Below are 24,740 nucleotides of genomic sequence, written 5' to 3' on the forward strand. Positions count from 1 at the left end.
CCCAAACAAGGTGTTTTGAGACTGCTGTGTTAGCAATTTTGGCACCAAAAATGGAGAAAAAAATTTCAAAGTCAGATTTTAGGGGAGGGGGCCCTCAAGGAAGCCCCAGAAACTCTTTGAAAACTCCTAAATCAACTCCACCTCAATGTGTCTCAGACAGTAATGGACTGTACTCACTGTACTGCCCTATGCTGTGCCCCCATCGTGTGTGTGTGTATGTTCAACACCCTTAAGGTCTCCCGTCCACTGCAGAGCCTAAATACACCCTGTGCTCATGTACTTCGATGAGCAGACTTCCAGGGGCTGAACCCCAAGCTGATCCAAGTGTTAGGCAGGCTGGCCAGACAGGTGCTCTGCAGCAAGTGTGGCCCACTCAGCTACATAACACAGAGTCTGCAACTTCTCCCAAGCAAAGCTGTCCCGGGATTCCTGGGAACCTCTATAGTACCCATAGCCTCTAAGAAAAAGTGTCAGATAATACCCAAAAATAAGAAATTAGGTAGAGCATATGGAGACAGTGCCTAGTGAGGTGGAGTTGAAAATATAGATGATGCCATCTGCATATGTTGCGGGTGAAGATGCACTACCCACAGGTTCAGGACTCATGTGCTTTTTGCACAGGAAAACCATTTATTGATTTTCTAAGGGGGTTAAGGAGGGGTTACTAAGTTGCAGTGAAATTTACCATGCAAAGCTCTAATTTGCTGGTACGTATGTGATAAACAGAATTTTTGCACTGCTACAGCTGGGACATCAAGTGTTCCTGCCTGCAGCAACACAATGATAGTGAGCCCTACTAGGGACCCACTATCTTTTAAAAAGAGCTAAGCAGAACAGAATAAAATTGAGGGAGGGGGCATCAGGAGTAATCTTACTAGGGAGGAGGGGGCTGTTTGGTATCTTTTTATTAAACTTGGTATCCCATTTTAAGGTAAGAGAAATTAGTGCAAAGGGGTTTTGGCTGTCATTTAAGAGACAGGAACCACTGGGGCAGGAGCTTTTGAGGACCACTCATGCCACAGGGGCCAGGGTAGCAGATGGGGATGATTTTTTTTTTTTTTTTGGTGAGGGCGTTAATTCTTTTCAGCACCAGCCCCTTAAAGAAGGTCCTTGGGAACCGCAGGCCATGACTAGCAGTTCAATGCTCCTGGGGAGAAGAGATGCTGCTATTTTGAAGCCTTATATAATGTTTATTCTCAACTCTGCATTTCATTACTTAACCATACTTTTTATTGTTAAAAAAATGCATTTAGGGCAAATCACAAGCATTTTTCTCTTTACACAGGCTGGTAACTAATTCTCAGAATGAAATCTTTCTTGCTGTTGAAGGAAGGAAGGGAGAAAAAGGCCCCTCCAGCCATCATTTTGACCAGTGATACCTGTGGTCCAGAGTTTGGGTCCTTGCTTTCAGACTCTGAAAATAACCATGGCTGATGACCTCCAGATGAGGAGAACTCTGGAATAAGGGGGATGCTCTGGGCCATTGTTCATGGTGCTGAACCTCAACCTCCGGTCTGACTGATCAGTCACCATCCTCCCACTCTCCATCCCTTGCTGTGAACCCTTCCTGCATTCACATTTACATGTCAAGCTGTTTGGTGGCAGGGACACGGTTCATAGACAGTAACGCGGAAGACAAAGGCGCGCGCCGACAACTGAGCGCAAGACGGAGGTGCGCGCCGAAGAAAAAGACTATTTTTAGGGGCTGCGACGGGGGTTTTTGTTGGGGAGCCCCCCCCACTTTACTTAATACAGATCGCGGCGGCTTTGTGAGGGGTTTGGGGTGTTGCAACCCCCCACATTTTAGTGAAAACGTAACTTTTTCCCTAAAAACAGGGAAAAAGTTAAGTTTTCAGTAAAATGTGGGGGGTTACAACCCCCCAAACCCCCTACAACGCCCCCACAACACGGCGCGATCTGTATAAAGTGGGGGGGGGTTCCCCTCCACTCCCCGTTGTAGCCCCTAAAAACAGTCTTTTTCTTCGGTGCGCGCCTCCGCCCTGCGCTCAGTTGTCTGCTCGCGCCTTTGTCCCGGCGCGCTTTTGACCTGACACCCAGGGACACTGCAAATGGGAATCTTCTTAGCATGTTCACAATGTATTTTTTTTTCTCTGTAGAAGGCTCTCTAGTCCCTAGTAAGCTCTGGTGGATTAAAAGTCATTTTTTGGCTATGTTTTCTGGTACCCAGTGCTTAAGGCTATGACTGAGCAGCCTTGTAGGTGCCCAAGCATTTTCCATGCATATCGGAGACACGAGACCCAAATATTGCTCTCGGGCCACAGCTTTTTAACGAGATAAATGTATAAAGGAGTATTATGCTATCTAATCTCAATCTGAAAAGGAATTTTGCATTTTAAACTTATGGATGGGAATGCTTTTCCTAAACTGTTGTATCCATGTCCATGTCCTCTTATCTTAGATGGGGGTGGGGAGAGGGGGGAAATCTCTCTACTTTAAAATTACTGAGCTTTGGAATAACTTTCTTGTCTAGCTGCGCAATTTGGGCTCTTTCCAATTATTTGGAAAACATCTGAAAACGTGGCTATTTTCAAAAATGTAAATTCCGCTGCTCTCTATATAACCACTAATTCTTATTATATTTTCCTTTCTTAAACTCTTGTAAACTGTGTTCAGCTCTATCCTTATAGAGAAGATGCAGTAAGTATATAAGCTTAAGGTTTAGTTTAGTTTGACAACAGAGGGAGGGATGGTGGGAGAGCTTAGGGCAAGATTTTGTTATACATATTACTTATGGTTGGGATTGTTTCAGTATTAGAGGTTTATTCATATGCTATGTGCATACCAGAGCTGGTGATTATTGGTTTTACAGCTCAAATGAAAACAATGAGGAAAAAAAAAAATATCAGGAAATATGAACCCCAAGAGCCATAAACAGGTCTGGTTTTCAGTACATTTTATCAGACATATTAGCATGTTTGGACTGAGAAACCCTGTCCCCATCAAATAAAAATAGTGCGAACAGTTGGTTATTCGTATAATCAGACCTGTCCACAACTCTTGAAGACCTGGTTTAATTTAAGCATATCAAGTCCCTTCAGGATGAAAGCTGGTACTCAGCAATCGCTAAATAAGGGCTCTCTTTTCTATGCAAATAAAAAAAAAACCCACCAAACTGGCTATTTCAGCTATTAGGGTACCAAGGCAAATAGGAATACTCAAAGCTACTTTTCCCTTCTCATAAGTGACTGAGCCAAAAAATGGCTTATCTTGCATAAAAATATCATAACTCAATATAAGATTAGTTAATCTATCTGTACCACTGATTAATATGTGTGGAGTAGGTGAGTAGCCCAGTGGATTTAACAGAGCATTAAGACCCAAAAAAAAAAGCCAGGTTTCAAATCCTGCTGCCACTCCTTATGACTTTAATCAAATCACTTTAGAGGAAGATTCTCAAAAAACCACGTTAAAAAGCGATGGTCTGCTAACGCAGCCATTCCAATACCGAATGTAAAAACCAGAGACATTCTTTAAAAAAAAAAAAAAGCACATGCAAATAAGGTCGGCGGACAGCAGCGAAGATTTCCTAAATTTGCCTATGACCATCGCTGTTGGGCACATGCGTAGAAAAAATGTGCTGTCAACGCCATTAAAAAACCCAAACCCAACACAAAACAACAGCGTGAGAGACACCCCACACTCTCCCACTGCCCCTGTGTTGTGATGCAGCAGGAAAGCTGCCCATTCTTTCCATTGCATTACAACACCCCTTGCCTAAAATCCCGGCTGCGACCCCCCCACTGCAGCAGTAGAGATGCTCACTATCTCTTGCCTGCTGCACAAGTAAAAAAAATCCTGATACGACCCCCCCCCCTGACTGCGACCCCCCCCCTGCATCAGGAGAGATGCCTACTCTCTCCTACTGTAGTAAACTACCTGTCGTGACCGGACCTTGGACCCCCCTCACCTCAAGAGCTGAACCGGAAGGACGTGGACATCATCTTCCCAAAAGCTGCTGCATCGTCTAAAATGGTAATTTTCCTCCCAGGTGCATCATGGGATACAATGGGGAGGGGTTTGAGGTTCTGAAGGCCCTGCCTATGGCCCTCCTATGGGCGGGGCTTTAAACACCCTGGGCCAATCAAAGCCTCAGGCCCCTCCCCGGATGCATCAGGAAGGGTCCTAAGGCTCTGATTGACCTGGACACCCCACAGGTGGGGCATTAGGCTGACCCCATAGGGAAGGGCCTGATGCTCTGATTGGCCCAGGGTGTTTAAAGCCCCGCCCATAGGAGGGGCCTCAAGCCCCTCCTTGATGTATCCCATGATGCACCAGGGAAGGAAATTACCATTTTAGATGACGCAGCAGCAGGAGCTGCTGGGAAGATGATGTCCATGTCCTTCTGGTTCAGCTCTTGAGGTAAGGGGGAGGGGGGTTTGGTCACTGCTGGTAGTTTACTGCAGTAGGAAAGAGTGGGCATCTCTCCTGCTGCTGGGGGGAGGGGGGGCGCAGTCACGACAGGATTTTTTTTTTTACTAGTGCTGCAGGCAGGAGAGAGTGGGCATCTCTTGCAGCAGGGTGGGTCACAGCCGGAATTTTAGGCAAGGCTTTCTAGAAGTCTCTGACATTGACTGGCACCCCTGGACCACTAGCTTTCTTTCGTAGCTAAAAGACGATGCTGCTTTTAGAAAATGGCTCAGCAATTTTTTAAAATCCACTGGAGGGCTCATTTCAATGGTTGCATGTCAGTGTCAGAGACTGCTAGAATCCTCGCTAAAGAGGGAGATAATCCGTCGCTAAACTTTGTACAGGCTAAACTGCCAGAAAACAGTTTAGCGATGGTGTTAAAGCTTTGAGAATCTAGTCCTTAATCCTTTGTTGATCTAGATATATAAACCTACAGGACAGAGAAATACCTGCTGTACCTGAATGTAATTATTTTAAGGTACTACTGAATAGGTGTGAGCTAATCCTTCCCCCACCAAAAAAAAATATATAAACTCATAATTTTCTTAAAAAGGAGAGACACTTGGTTGCTGGACTGTGCCAAAGAAATTTTAATCAAAGTAATAGCTGGGAAAAAAAAGCTGGGCGGTATCACTAATCCAGAAAGAGCTAAGTAAACTCCTACATACAAACTGCAAGCTAGATGCATCATTTTTGGGGTGAACTTTTTGCAGGGCCGTCCTTGGGTAGTGTCTGAATACTGAACGCCACACGTAATATCTCTGTCTTCATTCAATCCTGATTTTGCATCTGACAAGCAACAAAATCAGTATTTTATTTAGAACCAACGTGAGAAAAAAATAAAAAACAATAAATAAAAATGAAAATCCACACACAAAAAAAATGCCTAGGTATATAAATAGTAAATTAAAAACCAAGCAACATTCCAGATATTTTGGGATTCATCCCAAGCCCACACAATGATATCCAAAATGTAATGTATTTAAAAATTGGAGAAAATATTGTGCTTTGGTACCCTAATTTCTAAAATGAAGATCACCAATGGAAAATGCTTTTTTTTAATTCAGATCCCAATTAGCAGGCATATCTTTGCAGGTTCCAAAGATATCTCAAAAGTTAGCATACATTATCCAATAACACAAATGGCTCACAGAGCCCTTCTTCGAAAGTAGAAGACATCAAAGAGGAGAAACAAGAGGTCTGGAAAGTTCACGAACATCAAAAGAGAGCGCTGATCTTAGAAAATGAATTGCAACCAGCGAAGATGTTTAGTGTTCTCCAGGACTAAAAGGATGAGGACATGTTGATCTGGTCACGTGCTCATTGCTAAAAGCAATCCCACATAGGACCAATGGCACCATGCTGTGGGACTGGTGAGTAAAACAGAGGATCTGAAGGCCAGACAGCATCACCTCTTAATGAAAATGATCTTTATAAGTGTGTGTGTGTGTGTGTGGGGGGGGGGGGGTTCTTTTCTTTTTTTTCCTCTTGACCCTTTAATTGGCAGATTGTGATATGGCTACTTTATGTAACTTGATGTTGAACAAGAACAACAGTGCCAAGCAAACAGGCATTTGGAGATCCAGATCTCCCATAAGAACCATAGAAAGCACATGTTGCTTCTGAGCAACAATGCCAAATAAAGGGTTAAAACAAACCCCGGTACCAAAAAAGAACACATGAACTACTCAAGCATCCTTCCAAACAAGACCCACAGTGCTCCTTTGGTTATTTTGGCCACTGCACCCTATTTGAAGACAAGGGGACAGGTTTTCTTCCTAATCATTTCTCTACGTTGCTACCAATTCAGAAACTAACTACACAAATACATAGCTCTCTCTTGGTAAAGGGGAATGGGACTTGATATACCGCCTTTCTGTGGTTACAATCAAAGTGGCTTATATATTATACACAGGTATTTACTTTGTACCTGGAGCAATGGAGGGTCAAGTGATTTGCCCAGTCACAAGCAGCTGCAGCGGAAAATCAAACCCGGTTCCCCAGCTTCTCAGGCTGCTGCGCTAACCACTAGGCCAGGGGTGTCAAATGTCAGTCCTTGAGGGCCGCAATCCAGTTGGGTTTTCAGGATTTCCCCATGAGATCTATTAGCATACAATGAAAAGCAGCACATGCAAATAGATCTCATGCATATTCATTGGGGAAATCCTGAAAACCCGACTGGAATGTGGCCCTCCGAGGACCGACATTTGACACCCCTGCACTTGGCTATTCCTCCAAAATACCACCAGCCAGAGGCAGCCCAAGGTGCTATCAGGATGCATTTGTTGTTGTTCCCTTCTTAATAAAAATGATTTTCAAAAAAAAAAAAAAGGATGCATTTCGTGCAGACGGAAGGGCAAGCATGCACACAGCATTGGTAGGTTTGTTGGTTTTTTTTTGTAATAATGTTTCTTTTCATATGTTTTTAAGTCTTATGTATTATTTTGATTATTTACCTGATCTATAAATCCCAGGGTGGATTACAAAGAGCCCAATATTTAAAAGCAATTTAAATGACCAGGAGAGGATAATGGTTGTTTAATCGTTTGTCTGGGGCTAACTGGGCATATTCAGTGACACTTAATCAGATGGTTTTGCTGAAAATGTCCACTTAGTGCCCAACCTGAAACTGGCAATTTCAGAGTCAATGCTTGGTCAATTAAGTGCAAATATTTAGCACTTAACCAGCAAAGATAACCGCATAAAACAAAGTCCTATCTCTATGCAGATCACAGAGTCGATTAAGAGCTGAATATCAAAATTTAACCAGCTATACTTACACCACTCCTGTATACTTGGAAATTCAACGTTTTATCTTGAACATGGCTGGGCAATGAATTTCTGGGTATAACGCTAGCAGCAGACTGCAAAACGCTGATCTCTGTGCCTGAATATCAGGCCTTAATGTACATAAATACTTAACACCTGCCACCAGATGGCAGTAGTGAAACTGGGTACTTACCTAAGCAAACATTGGTCCAGTGGCATCCAGTTCACTTCCCAAGGTGGTCAAATGGCACACTAGCCTAGGGAGAGATCAAAATGACAGTCATGAAACGCAGGTGGATGTACGGAAAGAGAAGAGTCGGAGTTAAGGAAGTACAAAAGACTGGCACAGACAATGTGATGCAAAGCTGTAAGATCTCAGACTCCATCACTATTTGCATCACTGCATGCAAGTGTGATTAACATTGTATAGTGCAGGAAAGTTAAACCAAACCTGAGGGTGGGGAGGAGGGGAGAGACTGACCACTTACCTGTGATGCTGAAATCCGTGACACTTCCTGTCGCCCTGTCAGGTCAGAAGATGACACATTGGCTGGTGCTCCTCGATGTAACCTCATGCTCACCTTCCGCTCTCTGTCCACCCGAGAAATTGCACGAGGAGATGTGTTACCTATGGAGGGAACGATAAATAGGACTTCATTCTACTACAGGGGATTGGTTTCTTGCCCCTCCTAACTTTTCCCCCACCTTGACCCAAGTATATGCAGATACAAATATACCCTTCCCCATCTATCACAAATGCACAGGGGCTTCAAAAACTTTTGAAAAAGACAACTTTGGTGTACAATCATGGCATTTTTAGTCCTGGGATGTTGAAGATAGTAGGGCCTGCAGTGGGAACCTCCCACTGGTAGCAGAGAGAGAAGACACAGCTGCACATTCACTGGAGTCCCTCTACTCACCAGTCTGCTGGATCCGTGATGCTGGTGTGGCTGTCATAGGCTCAGCGCCATTCCGCAGGCGGTTGGCAGTGGCTCCTGCGGGAGGTCCTGGGGGGAGGGCACGTGTTGCTGAACCACGCAGCTGCCCCATCCTTTCTTCCCTCTCATGCTCACGCCTCTCTCGATCCATGTCCTCTGGGTTTCGAGCTGCTCCCTGTAGAAAGAGACACCCTCCCAGTGAGAGAGATGCAGAGAGGCCCTACCCGCCTGAAAACCCAGCACTCAATAGGCATAAAACCACCAAAGCTCCAAATCCCTTACCCAGATTGGAACACCTGCAGCTGGAGACAGCAATGTCCCCAACATATAAACCTTAAACTCATAAACTTTATATCTGGTGTGATCAGTAGAATGTACAAAGACACTGGTAAACTTCACAAAAGATCTCCTCTAAACGGTAAGAATTAATTTGTTCTTTAAATTAATTCCCTGTACAATGGACTTGAAGGTTCACATTGAGTGCTGGAACAGTCATCCGACACCTTCCCCGCCCCAAAATGTTAGTTTAGCTAGAAAGAGAATACATGCTTGTGATGCAGAGCCCACAGTACAACCATCGCCATCCACCCAAGCAACAAAAATCAAAGAAGAACATTAACAAACTCCAAGATGGAAGGGAGAAGGGGGAACAGTAAAATAAAATTTGACCCCCTTCCCAAAAAAACACAAACAAATCCCGGAAGACCTTTGAGCCTCAGTTTCCAGGCCCAATTCAACTCCTAATTCCAAGGCTGGCCAAAATTCTCAGATCCTGGCTAGATGGTTGAGCACAGTACTGCTCACACTGTTGTGCTTGGAGCCCCTCCAAAGAACTACACTTCCCCCTCCATATTTGCGGTGGTTAGAGGCAGAGCCGGCCTGTGAATATTAAAAAAAACGCGAATAATATTCAGCCGGTTCTGCCCCTAACCCCGCTTCCCCGGCTATTTTAAGCCCTGAAAGCCGCCCCTTAAGCCTTACCTGGTGGTTTAGCGGGTTTTCAGGCAGGAGCGATCTTCCCACGCTCCTGCCCTGTGCAGATCGCTCACAGGAAATGGCTCGAGAGACTAAGGGAGCTCAAGGCAGCCATTTCCTGTGAGCGATTTGCACAGGGCAGGAGCGTGGGAAGATCGCTCCTGCCCCAAAAACCTGCTAGACCACCAGGTAAGGCTTGAGGTGGGATTACAGGGCTTAAAATAGCTTGAAAAAAAGAAAAAGGTATTTTAGATTTAAAATCGCAAATAAGTGAATCCGTAGATATGGAAACCGCAAATACGGAGGGGGAAGTGTACAACATTAAGAAGAGCTGTTTTCTTAGCCCTAGCTAGTGGGTTTCAAAACAGCAAACAGGGCTGATAATGCTGTCCTTTCCAAAGTAGGGTTTGGGTCAGACACTCTTCTTTATACCAGACAATAAAAGGATCTTCGTAGTATCCCCCTACAGAAGGAGGTTGGCTGTATGTTACTTACGAATTTCAGCATGTTCCAGTCAAAGACATAGTCATACGAAAAGCCCTGTCGGTGGAACAAGTTCCGGAAAAGCTGTCGCAGGTATGAGTAGTCAGGCTTGTCGTCAAACCGCAAGGAACGGCAGAAATTCAGGTATGTGGAAAACTCAGCTGCAGACAAGTAGAGAGACAAAGCCAGTAAGTAACTGATTCAGAGGTACACAAAGGCATATCCAGAAATGTGTTAAGCACAGTCAAAGGCCTGGTGACCATTACTTACAAGGATACCCTTTGCAAAGGACCTCAATGGGCGTGGACATTTTCTTCTCACTGATCCGTTCATATTTTTGACGCTTTGTGGCTGCTTTCAGCCCTTGCCAGGGCAGTGAACCCAGGTTGAAGTACATGAGGACGTAGCCCAAGCTCTCCAGGTCATCTCGACGACTTTGCTCTAATGAGAGGGAAAATACAAAGGGAAATGTAAGAACATTAGAATAGCCAATCGGGGTCGGACCAATGGTCCATCCAGCCCAGGTCTAACTGAGCATGATCAGGAGAGCTGGCATTAGCAGCTGAATTAAGTGCTGCTGCAGGTACAACCCAGGCAGGAGATGTCTTTGGCTGGAAGGGTGTGGCTTCTCAGCCAACCATGAAAGTAGAGGTGTCCCGAGCTGAAGGTTAGGGGGCCCAAGCCCCTTCAGGCCTATGCCCTGACAGTAAATTATAAAAGGTGGTGGTGTTCTGGCTGGCAGCAAAGGCAGTGGGACTTCAAAAGTGAGTCAGTGATCTATAATGGCCTAAGGAGGGAGCAGGAGCCCCTCCTGAAATAGTGTCAACCATGATCGTTGGAAATGGCAAAGCCAAGATTGAATGGGCCCCAGGCAGAAAAATTAAGATAGGCCCCTAAAACACTCTCTCTCCCAATGCAGTGGGATCTGGGGAGGGCATGTCCCGTGGTATGCCATTTTAAGTCGCGTTAGATGCCCGTTAGCATGTTTAGTAAAAGGGCCCCTTAAGTTGTAAACCTTCCAGGGACAGGGAAATGCCTGGTGTAGTTAAATATACTACAAGATTTTAGAATGGCTATTACCAGGGAAAGGGCTTTCTTTTGGCTAGCATTAGGGCAGAAGTCTGCTATTAAAAAAAAAAAAAATTATGGTCATGCTAAACACACTTCTGGTTTTGACTTGATTGATCATCACCTTTTGATAAAGAAACTCGTTTCTATAGGAATAACTGAAAGAGTCTTGATTGGTTGTCATCTTTTCTTCAAAACGGAAGAAGTTTTTCAGTGGCAAGCTCAATATCACACAGGGATCTGCATTGTCCCCAACATTTTTATAGCTCCAATATTAACAATAATACAAGAATTTGGGATTAAGATAGTGGGGAGAGTGTGGCAGTGGTTAAAGGTACAGCCTCAGCACCCTGGTTCAAACCCTTGTGACCCTGGGCAAGTCACCTAATCCTCCCGTTGCCCCAGGTACATTAGATAGATTGTGAGCCCACCGGGACAGACAGGGAAAAATGCTTGAGTACCTGAATAAACTCATGTAAACCTTTCTGAGCTCTTCTGGGAGAACGATATAGAAAATAAAATAAAGATAGGGGTCCTTTTACTAAGGCATGCTAATCAATTTAGCGCACTCTAAATGCTAAGGCACCCATAGAATATAACGGGCGCCTTAGCATCTAGCGTGCGCTAAATCAGTTAGCAAGCTTTAGGGCTCCTTTTACGAAACCGCGTTAGCGGTTTAACGCACGTAATAGCGCACGCTAAAATGCCGGCTGCGCTAGACGCCAACGCTAGCATTGAGCCGGCGTTAGTTCTAGCCGCGTAGCGCGGGTATAGCGCACGCTAAAAAGCTGCATGCGCTAAAGCCGCTAACACGGTTTCGTAAAAGGAGCCCTTAGTTACCAAAATTGATCCAAGTTACAACTTGATAATGTCTATAATTGTTGTACAGTAATTCAAGCTTTTTTTTTTTACACATCAAAAATTGATTACTGTAGACTATGTAGGTATTTCATGTTTGAATCAGAGACGTTTTCAGATACTACAGAATATGGCTCTAAAATTATTAGATATCAATATAGTAGAATACTATATTAAATTAAACTATATCAACAATTAAAAACTTTACAAAAATTAAGTCAGTTTTATATTATTTTCAGGATCTCAACGATGTCCCTCAATAGCAGTATAATGTCTTTCCCACTATAGAAAGCAGCATAAATTCTTATTCATATTATTTCTTATAAATTCATACCTTCTTTAAATTTCAGTCACTGTTTTATGCTTATACTAGTCTTTTAGCCCGTTACATTAACGGGTGCTAGAATATATATGTTTGTCTGTCTGTCTTTCTTTCTGTCTCTCTCTGTCTTTCTCTCTCCCTGACCCCCTTTCTTAGTCTGTCTTTCTGTGTCTTTCCCTGCCCCCTGTGCAGCAGCAGCAGCAGCATTTCCCCCCCCCCCCTTCTCTTCCCGCGGTCTGGCCTTCTTCCTTTTTCTTCACCCCCCCTGTCCATCAGCACCTCTTTCCTGCTCCCCCTGTCCAGCAAGTAGGCCTCCCTTCCTTTTTCTCTCCCCCCTCCTCCTTCTTATCCCTATGATACACTTACCTTGCTGGATCACCGCCTGATGCTGCTCCGCAGGAAGCTCGCGAACTGCTGGGCTATGGCGAGCCAAACCGAGCCCCAGCGTGCACTTCTGCACTCCTCCGCGCTTTCACTTTCTCTGGGGCAGGGGGGAGGGCTCCTTTAGCCTTCGCTTGCCGAGGTGCTGGCGGCCCACCCCATCCATGTATTCTCTCTCTCCTACCTACCCTCCAAATGCCTGCTTCTCTCACCCACCCAAAGCCTCTCTCTCTAGTGGCTATCTCATGTTTTTCTTCTCCTCACCAACCCAGGCCCCAACTCCAATCCCAACTCCCCCACCCAAATATCATTCTCCTCCTTGTCAGGGGGAAGTGCTGTGGCAGTCTCATACAATCGATCTGCCTTTTATTTCTAAGTATGGGACATGGTGGTAGATGATGTTGGTATTGATGGACGTTTGAAGGTTGAAGACAAAAACTGGCCACATTGTTTGGACCCCTTTTAAATGTCCAACACCACAGCTTCCAGGATTCAGCAGACTAAACTCGGTATTCTAGTTATATTCTGTTACTAAGTCTGCAAAGACATTCATGATTTTCTTCTGTGGGTTACCACTTTGGGAGGGGGGGTCACAGCCGCGGACATTGGGAGGTTTTTTTGCTGCTTGGGGGGAGAGAGAAGCCCTTCCCTTCCCTGCTGTACCCATAAGTGCCTCTTTCCCCTTACGTGCCAGCGATTGTTTTATTTTCTTTTGGTTTTTTTCGGCAGACAGAGAGAGATTGGGAGTGGCCGCCGTGGTGATAGCAAGTGGCTCTGGACTCGCGTCGTCGGCAGCGGTTGGTGAGTGGGTGGGGGAGGGGGGGAAGCTCCAGAGACACAGGGCGATCCTCACCAGGCTCCTTTCAAGCAGTGTGTCAGATGGGAGTTCGGGTGCGCTGGGGGGGGAAGGGTGCGAAGACGACGGAAAGGATCGGGATTTAAGGAAACATGTCCGCACAGAAAGCGACCGCTGTCTTTTTGCCTCTGCCGGCGGGGACCGCCAGGGCCTGGGTGCGGCGAGGAAGGGGGGGGGTCTTGCCTGGCCGGGCCCGGCCAAATTCCAGGCCTGCTCTCCTTCCCCTAAGTCCCGGCCCCTCACTCCGCGCCATCTAGCACATGCGCACTTGTGCCGCCACATCGCGACAGATCAGGGAACACGCGGCGCGAGTGCGCATGCGCGCGTAGCGTTTTATTATTATAGATAAGGTCAAATTTCATCTTTCAAGTAAAGCTTTTCATCAATAACATGTTATTGATGTCACTAATAAGAGTTCTTTTCTTTTAATATTAATTTACTAGTCTTATAGCCCGTTACATTAACAGGTGCTAGAATATATGTGTGTGTGTCTTGTCTTTATTTCTTTCTCTCGCTCTCTCCTTAGCTGCTTTCTGTATTTCTGTCTTTCTTTTTCTCTGTTTTTCTTTTCCTTGGCTGTCCACCACCACCCCTTGCCTGCTCCCCCTGTCCATTCTCCCTTCCTTTTACCTACCCTGTCCTGCAGTAGGCCTCCCTTCCCCCCCCCCCGTCCATCAGCACCTTATGCCCTGTCTATCAGCACCTCTTTCCTGCTCCCCCTGTTCAGCAGTAGGCCTCCCTTCCATATATTTTTTGTTCAAGATGACATCCAATCAGGATGTCATCTACATTACTCATATTATTTATTGTTCTGTTTTGGGTTCTGTTTGGATTGTTTACTTCATTATTTTCTAATTTGTTTTATTTAAGTTTTTCATTTTTTTATTAGTACAATTTTTAATATATCTAATGATCTAAGAAAATATCATTAATGATTTTGGCCATTTGAATACTACCGTGAGAGACAGTGAATGTTTTGTTTAGTAGAGGCCCTAACTGAATCCAAGAAATGGGGAGAAATACAATAGCACTTGAATCTATTCAATATAGAATACTGAAACTGAGGCGTGTTACTTTCTGTCTGGGCTCGGCTACGCTGCTGGTGATTGAGGAGAGTCTGCTGGGCTGCTCTGGAGCACTGAATGCTACATCGAGTAGAAATCACACCCCAGTTTGACATCATCAGGCTGCTTCTTAAAATCAAGTCTCCCCCACAAAGCTGCTTGAGACTTGTTGCCTTCTGTCAGGATGCTGCTGCACTGCTTCTGATTGAAGGGAACCCACGGGGCTGTACAGGGAATACTGAGCACTGCATTGAGTTGAAGTTCCACCCCAGTGGGCTCTCAGAAGACAGAGAAGGGGTTAGAGGAAATTTTTTGGTGGGATCATTAGAAGGGCTATCTTTCTGGGCTACTCTGGGTAGGTGCGCCTGGGTAATGGCGTAGGAAGGCCGCCACAGCCTCCCTCCCGATCTGTGCTGTAGCTTTTCCGATTGGGGAGAGCTCTTCTTTGCCGGCTCCAGAACGAAGGCGAGTCGCGAGTGTGTGGCCGTTACTGCAGCGGCGCGAGGTGGAGAGCAGGGAGGCTGTGGCGACGTAGTAAGCGCACATGCGCACTCTTGCCGGCACAGCGCGACAGATCAGGGAAGCACGTGCTAAAAGTGCGCATGCGCACTTAGCGTTTTATTATTCTAGATATTTATTTTTGTAAACCACCCTGATCTGAGAAAGCTGGGCGGTCTATCAAGTTTTTTAAAAGAAATAAATAAATAATTTATTGGGATCTATTAACTGTCTTTTCATGAAGAGATTCACCCAAAGCAGTTAAAATACACTGAATATTAATCAGGTACTCAAGTATTTTTCCCCGTCTGTGCAGGTTCACAATCTAATAACTGTGGTAACTGGGGAAATGGACTTGCCCAGAGTCACAAGGAGCGGTGTGGGTTTGAACCCACAACCTCAGGGTACTGAGGCTGTAGCTTTAAGCACTGCCCCACACTCTCCCAGGAGCCTCCCTTGGCCTTTTAAAGATATTGAGAGTTGATATTCAAAGCAATTTAGCAATAATTAGGCATGGACCAATCGCAAATCAAGATGCTTATCGTGGCTTGAAAAGACACTTCTGATATGTTTCTGCATAAAAGATGCACCTGCAGAAGCACAGGATCAGCACTCAAGAGGATTAGTACGATATCACCATGCTGACAGTAAAAAGAGAAGAAAGGAACAAAGCCGAAGAATAAGCTAACTTATTACATCACCTCAGATCTTGTGTTAAAGACCCGGCGTTGGGCTCAGCCTTCTCGTCTTCTATGTACTTCTCTGCATTTTTGCAGAATAGCTTAAAGCAATGGTCTCAAACTCGTGGCCCAGGGCCACATGCAGCCTGCCAGGTACTATTTTGCGGCCTGCGGTCTGTATTAGTGCTGCCCGCTCTTTGCAACTTACTCCGGTTTCCCCCCTGGCCTCTCGCTCTTACCTTCAGCTTGGAGAGAGGATATCCGGTGCTGTAACGATCCTTGCAGGCTGCCGTCGTCCTCAGCAGCATGTTCCCTCTGCTGCGATCCTACCCCTGTCAGAGGAGGGGTGGGACTGCAACAGAGGGAATGTGCTGTGGAGGCCAATGGCAGCTTGCAAGGAACGCTACAGCACCGGCGATTCTCTCTGCAGGCTGTGATAATTAGCTGAAACTGAGGCCAGGGGGGAAAGCTGGAGTATGCCGCAAAGAAGGGGGGGAACATGCAAGCCTTCGGGGAGTGGGGGAAGATTTATAAACTATAAAGAGTTTTACCTCATGCAAAATTGTCATTTCTTTAATAAGACATTAACTATTTTTTCTGCGGCCCTCCAGGTACCTACAACTCCAAAATGTGGCCCTGCAAAGGGTTTGAGTTTGAGACCATTGGCTTAAAGCTTCATTAGGATGAATTTAAGTGTGCTTTGTTCTGTCTATCCTGGCTTTATGGATGGATTAGCTTGTGTGTGCAAAATTTGCTTGTACACAGAGGACGCAAAAAAGTTTGCGCATAAGTGGGAATTAACGTAGTTTCAATGCACTCTGTGTATATTTTATAAATTATAATTGTGTGCCATGCCAGCACTTTTCAAACACAGCCTTTAGGAGCATTAATATAAGGACAACATACAATATGCACCCTCTTAAAGAAATCACCTGTGCAATTTTTCCAGTGTAAAAACATGCGCTACATATGGAAAAAAGTTTTGTAAAAACTGTCCCATCATCGTATGTATAATTTTACATGCAGTAGGAGGAGGCATGGCTGGGATGGCATTTGATAATGTAAATCACACGTTTATATTTTCAAACGTATGCTCATTAATCTACTTGGAAAAAGTATCCACACAAAAACAGAGGTGCAAATAAGGGCAGATTCTTCTTTTCCAACAGGCAGTTTTCAATATGAAAGTCAAACTGGTCTTGCAGTGGAAAAGAACTGCAAAAGCCCCCAGAATGAAATATTGTGCACAGACTTTGGAGATGTTCAGGTAGTTTGAGAACTGCTATGTGAATTTCTGTGTATTAGAAGTATTGGCATACCTATCCCCAGGTGAGTGTTGATTGAGGCGTAGCGAGCAGTCCCCGTCAGGTTCTTGTTTTCCCGGTAAGGGATGTGCTGGTGTGTCCGGGCGTCACGGTACTTCTTAGCAAGCCCAAAGTCGATGATGTACACGAGGTTCCCCTTTTTGCCCAGCCCCATCAGGAAGTTGTCTGGCTTCACGTCTCGATGGATGAAATTCTTGGAGTGAATGTACTCAATGCGGCTGATCTACAACGAAACATAAATAATCTGTGTGTGAAGAATGGTGAGAGTTTAAGATTTCAGACCATTTAGCATTCCTTTCCAAGCTTTCAAGTCAGCTCTGAAGACCACCAAGATGGTACAAAGGTTACAAAAATTGGATCCACAGATTCCCACCTGGGAAAAATTTTGGGCTTTTCCCTCCCATCAAACCTTCTCCCCACCTGGTTTTAGTCCTATAGGGGCATTCCTTTAATCAGTCAAATGGACTGCAATCAGAGACCAATCACATCCCCGAGACTGGTCCATTCTTATACCAGAGTGGATGCTACTATTACATCATCCTCAAAACCAACAGGCCAACAAGGCAGAAGAATAAAGTTCTACATGTACAAAGCACCCACAAACCACTGCATTGTCTCTTGCTGGTTTATTTTGAAGATGTCTTCTGTCCTTCTAGGAGATGAGTCCCTCAGCTTGGTTAACAGAACTTTACCATGCCCCACCCCAACCTAACCCAAGTCTAAAAGACTTAATCCACTCCAAAGTAGTGTGGCAAGTGTTACAGGTCCCTCAATTTCTTTAAAATCATTGTAACTTTATCCCTGCCTCCCTTTGCTTCTGTTAATGTGTGTAATAAACTTTATTTGTGGGTATTTTTTCCCCCCATGGATTATGTATATATTTATGTCTATTTTAAGCTGTTTTTCATTAACTGTACATAGCCTTGAACTGTGCCTAGGTGGTATTTTAAATTTTTAATAAACTTGAAACTCAGAACAGCTTCAGCCGATTTAGGGACCGATTCACTAAAACTTACTAACTGAATCATTGGGCGATTCTTGGCTGATTTTTGCTGAGCGACCGATTCACAACCGATTCTACATGCAAATGATCTGATCGGATGCACACCCTATAGCGATCCCATGGATTGCTGTAAAAGCGATCGAAATACATGTGCAGAGTATCTTTGTAGGTTACCGATGCAATTACGCATGCGCTTCGCACTACGTAGTTAATGGGTGGGGTTTATTCCTGCACGTCATTGGCGGGTGTCAAATGCGCTGCCCGCAAAGCACAAGCGAGCTCAAAAGAAAGGGGGAGGGATGGCTGCAGTTTACTTTTGCTGGTCCTACTTGCTGGACATTTTTAAAAAGGAATGATTTGTGACCGACGCAGTGAATTGGATTTTTGTGTAGCCAGACTATGGACATTTATCAAACAGAACATGCTTTAAACCCGCAGGATAAATCCACGGGCTCACAATGCACTTTTTACAGAATATATAAAACAGGAATGAATTCTTACGCAAATGCAAAGTTTATTTTGGTGTTTTATTTTTAATGGTTGTTTTATATGGGGTTGTAACCTCGATACTAATATTTCTGGGCAGGAGAGTCGGTAAGGATAGTAAGCAACTGGTTCTCTGCAACTGCTTCTTTTCGGATCGGCAAACCCAATCGGTGTTTCTTCTTCTGCTTAGTGAATCAATCACTTCCTACTTTTTGCATGTGTTTCCATCACCCAAATCTTGTCATTATACAAGATTTTTTGATCAAACTTTTGCATTCCAGGCTAATAAAATGAACACCTGGTGGAGTACTCTAATTACTCAAGCACAATCTTATCATTCTTTTAGAAAAGTACTGAAAACCTATTTGTGTGATAAATTTATACCTTGATCGTTTAGTACTGCATTTAACATGTATATGCCGTGTATTTATACGATTCGCTGATTGTTCAGCTTTTCTTGATGTGAACCGCCTAGAACTCATTGGTATGGCGGTACAGTACTCCCCTGAAATTTGCGGGGGTACAGTTCAAGGAGCACCTGCGAATTTCAAAAAACTGCAAATGCAGTTTAGGAGCGGATCAGAGGCAATAGAGGGCTGCAGGGGCGGTGGCGGATGCTAAAAAAAACCCCAATATTTAGGCTGGCAGGCAGTTTGGTTGTGTAGAAGGCTGATGGGGGCGGGGAACAGAGGAGGCTGTGCAGAAGGCTGATTGGCTGACCGGGGGGGGGGGGGGGGGAGAGGAGGAGGAATCAACTGTGCAGAAACCTTATTGGCTGACCGGAGGGGAAAGCAGGAGGAATTGGCTGTGCAGAAACCTGATTGGCTGACCGGGCAGGGGTGGGGGGGAAGAGGAGGAGGAATCGCCTATGCAGAAGGCTGATTGGCTGACCGGGGAGGGGGAGAGAGGAGGAGGAGGAACCGGCTGTGCAGAAGGCTGATTGGCTGACCGAGGAGGGGGAGAGGAGGAGGAGGAGGAATAGGCTGTGCAGAAGGCTGATTCGCGGACTCAGTCATTCCCTGTATTTTCTGACCGGAAGAGGCAGTCAGAAAATACCGCAAATGACTGAGTCCACGGTTCGCAATGGTCTACTGTATACAAAAATAAAGTTTATTATTATTTCCCCTCATTTGCATGGGTGGATCGAATAGGAGATTGATCGGGAAGCTGTTTATTGAATCAGGTCAGGGTCAGGGAACGATTGCAAAACTAGCCCTAAGATTTTGTGATTGAAGGATCAGAACCAGATCAACAATTTAACAGGTTTTAATGATGTGACAACTTGGACACTGGTTTCCGTCCCCCCACCTTCATTCTTTAGCCCTGTTGCTAACAAATACCAGGCAGATTAAAGAGTTGTGTCTCCAGTTGATATTTACATGAGAACATACACAGGATTAAAATCAGCGTTGGTGGTATTTGAGAACTTCTGCACAATTATACTTGAAAATAAACCCACCTAAAACCAACCTAGTAACTGAAATGGGATTGGGGGGAGGGGTTCAGAACAATTTTTTAAAATTTTTACTGTACATAGTTAACATTTATTTCAGCATGCTGACATGAAAATGGACTGGATTAGAAGTTCCACAGCATTACCACAAATCAATATCCATCCCCCACAGAAGGCAAATTACCATTTGATCAGCCAAGAGCAGCACAGTCTTCAGGCTGAATTTCCTGGAGCAGAAATTGAAGAGATCTTCCAGACTGGGTCCGAGCAGTTCCATTACCATCACGTTATAGTCACCTTCAGCCCCACACCACTTAATAGATGGGATCCCCACTAGTCAATGAGCACAAAAGGTTTTCAGAGACAGAAAGAAGACAAAACACACGTAAAACATTAACTACTCCATCTATTCAATATTTCATGAATTCCTTTTTCTGATAAAAACAAAATTTGTCTTTTGGCCATAGCAATCTTACAAGATCCTACGTGGGACCCTGAGGGCTGAAGCAAGCAGCCTTCAAGTCAATACTTCATAGCTAGCAAGGTCACAGCAGCAGTGACAGCTATTGTCTCGGCTGGGATGGAGCGCAACACCATTATGGTGGTCTCCACACCAACACTCTGAAAATTCAGATTGTAATCTATTGGAGCCTTAGCGCTGTGCAGCAAGCCAGGCAGCAGCCCTGCACATCTATCATTTTACTTTGTTTGGCAGGTTCATTTTTAATTTAAAGTTAAACATCTTTCCCAGATTCTGATATGAGGAGGAGCTGTGCATCAAGGTAGATAACTATGCTGAACAAGTGAGGATGAATGGTTCAAACAAGGGCTGCATGTACAGCCCTGAAAGCCAGACAGTCCGAAGGAGCAGAGAAGTCCAGGTCTTCAAACCAAAGGAAATTTAATAACAATCATACACAGCAATATCGTGACTCTGACTTGGGCCGTGTTTCGGCTGAAAAGCCTGCCTCAGGATTCTTGTCTGCAATGAAAATTTAAAAATTATATTACAATAAATCTCTAGACATCAATGCATAAAATATAAACATAAAATGAACATTAAAAAGACTAAAAACATACCTCATGAGCTGAATCAATTCACGAAGAAATAAAACACTAAAATAACATAACAAGCCAATAAGATTAAATTGCTTTTGCAAATGTTAAAAGAGACAAGTGAAGTTTTACAAGTACGCCCAATATGTGAAAATAAAACTGTAAACAGAGGGAAAAAAAACCTTGAAAAAATTGCGCTGCTACATCTGATGTCTAGAGATTTATTGTAATATAATTTTACAATTTTTAATCGCAGACTCCTGAGGTAGGCTTTTCAGCTGAAACACAGCCTATGTCGAGTCAAGTTGAGTCACGATATTGCTGTGTACAATTTTTATTAAATTTCCTTTGTTTTGAAGTCCTGGACTGCTCTTGCTCTGCTCCTTTGGACTGGCTGTTTGTGTGCATGGAGAGGTTGACATTCCCTATTCTTTAGCAGCCCTGAAAGCCTCCAACAACAGTACTGAGCAACCACTGCGCCATGAGTTATGGTCCTTTCCCTCCCTTCCACGCCATGCACACCAGGTCTCACCTCCTCCCTGCATCATCTTGTAAAACTTGCTCTCTATGTGTAACTGAGGGTGTTTAGTCTTTACGCACTCCAATTTGATTGCCACCTCCTCTCCTGTGGCAATATTAGCACCTAAAAATAAAAAATAAAATGATATTACCATCTATATTCAATATCATCCAACAATAATTATACCTGCCAATAACTATCTATTGTGTCAGGATTCGACTCTTCAATACACACATTTGTCAATGGTTTACAAGATTAACAAATGGGGTAAGCAGGTTCATATACACATACATATTCTAACACACCCAATCATGTACAGACATGCATAAGTGCACTTCCACATAAAACACCTGGGTATATATATGTATGTATGTATGTATGTGTATCTATCTATCTATCTATCTATCTAGATAGATAGATATAGATATAGATATATATAGCTATATAGACCTAGACACACCAGCCCATAAAGGTATAAATTTATTCGTGCTGTTGATTAATTTTAATTAAAATTGTTAGCTGCAATTAATCACCAATGCGCATTAAAGCATTGGGGGTGGGGGCGGTTAACCTGCATGAGTCACATGTTCAACTTTGGTCACCTCTCTGGTCTTTACCTGTTGTTATTTTCCAGGTTAACATCGTTGATGATGATCACCATGACCTTTGCATCCCCCCCCAGTGTCCCTTTCTCCCTAGGCCTGTCTTAACGATGCCCTGGTGGTATATAGTAGGACAGACACGAGAGAGCCCTCACTCGGCTCTGGCGGCTGAGCTCAAAACAACAGCTTGTGGTTCTAGTTCTAGGCTGATTCCTAGTGGCAGTGCTGTAAGACTACTGCTACATTTTGTGACTGCCATTTTGAACTTGGAATCAGCAAAGACAGAAGTGGAGGATCACTCCTATTTGTCCTATCATATATCATCTGAGCATCATTAAGGTAGGCTTAGGGGGCTTACTGAGGGGGGAGGGCTTTAGGAAGGGGCATTGGCAAAACTAACTCTTTCATTAAGTACCTGGGTAGCAGGCTGAATATCACCACTATCTGGTTAACTGCCTGGATGATGCCAAGACAAGTCAAGATATTCAGCAACACTACAATTTTAATTACATTTTTGGAGCTTTGGCCCCTAGCTGGACATCAGACTCTTTTTGCAAAAGGGCAGAATCTGTACCTTCAATATATTGGGCAGGATTTGAAAATAACCCAGAAGTGATTTTCACATTCTGGCCCTGTTTGCTTCTTTTTTGGCAGTTCCTAGGAGCAACTTCAGAATCCATAAGTGTATATATATGTTTTCCTTAATTATGGAGAAAGGTCTCTGCGACCCAAAGAATTGATCATTTAAAATGAAGATGCCAAGGATGGGTTTGTGCAACTGGCCAGCACTGAATTCTCAGGCCTGTGGAACTGAAACACCGGATGCAGCAGCAGCTGTCTGTCTCCAGTAAGGGAAGCTCAGAATCCACATTTTCTGGTGAAATACAAGTTTCACAACCACCTTTTGATAGTAGAACCATTGAAGGCTATTGTTCAAAGGTACTTCACTCAGTTCTACAAAAGAGAGTAATTTTCAGCAGCTGCAGCGAGCAGCTTCATTTAAATGCCAAGTTTTAAATTAACATTCATATTCAGCAGCATTATATATTTATATTTGTAGTGGTACTGAACTTGGCCACTATCTGTTTAGTTGAGGCCTATTGAACAACAGGACTAAACCTATCTTCATAGTAGCTGAGTAATATTACCATACTGCCTTCCCTTCAGTCTTTCACTACAGAGATATTGGTGGTCTTTAGTTAGATGGGTTTATTTGTTTTTTTTTTAAACCCCACATCTGTTTAGCAACTGAAAATCTATATATTGCAGGCTTATATGTTCACTGGCTGTCAGTGAAAATGTAAGGCCATTTGAAAACTGAGCCCTAAATTTTCTAGTTAATATTGTCACTCAGGACCAGATTCTCAAAATGTAATGTTGCCTTTAACGTGGTCGCTAAACTGGTTCTAGATCAGGGGTCTCAAAGTCCCTCCTTGAGGGCCGCAATCCAGTCGGGTTTTCAGGATTTCCCCAATGAATATGCATGAGATCTATGTGCATGCACTGCTTTCAATGCATATTCATTGGGGAAATCCTGAAAACCTGACTGGATTGTGGCCCTCAAGGAGGGACTTTGAGATCCCTGTTCTAGATGGTCTAGTCTGCATGCATTTTAGCGACAGATTATCAGATGGCTTTATCACGGTCTTTAGTGAGCTTTCTAGCAGTCTCTGACACTGCATGCAAATGGATTCTTGAATATTGAAACGAGCACTTCGATTGGTTCTTAAACATCACTGAGTCATTCTCCAAGAGCAGCATTTGCTTTTGGCGACAAAAATCAGCATCTGGTCCAGGGGTGCCGGTACAGTGCCAGCACTGTTAAAAAAAGTATATCTTGTGGCATATATTTTGACTGTGGCTAATGGAAGAAAAAAAAAAAATTACATGATTCTCATAAATTATAGTCTTGAGCACGTGTATTATAGCCCCCCTCAGCAGCAGGATGCACTAGGGAGGGGCCTGAGACTTTGATTGGCCCGGATTGCTTAAGGCCACTCCTATGTGATGCATCTAGGAAGGGGCCTAAGGCTCTGATTGGCCCAGGTTGTTTAAGGCCCCTCCTATGCATTTGGGCCAATCAGAGCCTTAGGCCCTCCCCAGATGCATCAGCAAGGAGCCTAAGGCTCCGATTGGTCCAGACACCAGAAATAAATTACATTACATTACATTACACCTAAAGCCCCACCCATAGGAGGGGCCTTAAACAACCTGGGTCAGAGTCTCAGGCCCTTCTCCGGTGCATCCTAGGATGCATTGTGGAGGGGAAGGCCCACCATTTTGAAGAGAGAGGCCTGCTGGCTGGAGGGAGTAGGTATCCCTCTGGCCAGCCATCTAAGTAAGCTAAGGGGGAGAGGGTGGGGTTTGTTGTAAGCATCGGGGGGGAGGGGGGAGGGTTGCGTGGCGGAAGGAGGAGAACATGGGCATCTCTCCTGCTGCTGAGAGAGTGTTGGGGTGCATTACTTAGCAGCGGGAGAGAGTGTGCATCTCTCATGTGACTGGGGGAGATGTTTGCGGCAGGAGAGCGTACGCATCTCTCCCACTTCTGCGGGGATGTTGAGGGGGGGGTGTTGCTTGGTGGCAGGAGAGAGTGGGCATCTTTCCTGCTGCTGAGAAGGTGTTGGGGGTACATTAATTGGCAGGAGATTGGGCATCTATCCCACTGCCAGGGAGGGTGTTGCTTAGCAGCAGGAGAGAGTGGGCATCTCTTCCATTGTTGGGTGGAGGGTTGCTTGACTTTGGCAGCTCGATTTGTTGGGGTTCCTTTTTTGTGTGTATTCTGCGCATGTGCCTATCACCATCATCAGTGATGGGCACATGCAAATTTAGTGAATCTTCGCTTCTCTCTGCCAACCTAATTTGCAGGAGCATATTTTTGGAGCCTGTCGCTATAACAGCGGTCTTTCGGTTTCTAACTCAACTTTTTGAGAATCTAGGCCTCAATGACCAAAATGGATCAATGGGAAAAATTCATA

The 24,740-nt window shown here is 44.5% G+C and overlaps 1 protein-coding gene across 3 annotated transcripts in view; it reads right to left on the minus strand.

The window, feature by feature from the left end:
- The window catches only part of CSNK1E (casein kinase 1 epsilon), a 154,140-nt gene that overhangs the window by 6,876 nt on the left and 122,524 nt on the right, over window positions 1–24,740 (minus strand). For 2 of the 3 annotated variants that reach the window (XM_033929421.1, XM_033929423.1), the window contains exons 3-10: window positions 21,176–21,286; window positions 19,772–19,920; window positions 16,640–16,868; window positions 9,864–10,034; window positions 9,606–9,754; window positions 8,118–8,310; window positions 7,686–7,825; window positions 7,391–7,454 (exon numbers count right to left, since the gene is read on the minus strand). In XM_033929421.1, coding sequence (XP_033785312.1) covers window positions 7,422–7,454; window positions 7,686–7,825; window positions 8,118–8,310; window positions 9,606–9,754; window positions 9,864–10,034; window positions 16,640–16,868; window positions 19,772–19,920; window positions 21,176–21,286 — 1,175 coding nt within the window. In that variant the 3' untranslated portion in view covers window positions 7,391–7,421. Of the gene's footprint in view, window positions 1–5,092; window positions 5,218–7,390; window positions 7,455–7,685; window positions 7,826–8,117; window positions 8,311–9,605; window positions 9,755–9,863; window positions 10,035–16,639; window positions 16,869–19,771; window positions 19,921–21,175; window positions 21,287–24,740 lie in introns of those variants that run through there. The other variant, XM_033929422.1, reaches the window with a different exon arrangement.

This window comes from Geotrypetes seraphini, chromosome 2 (assembly GCF_902459505.1).
Source record: "Geotrypetes seraphini chromosome 2, aGeoSer1.1, whole genome shotgun sequence".
Lineage (NCBI taxonomy): Eukaryota > Metazoa > Chordata > Amphibia > Gymnophiona > Dermophiidae > Geotrypetes > Geotrypetes seraphini.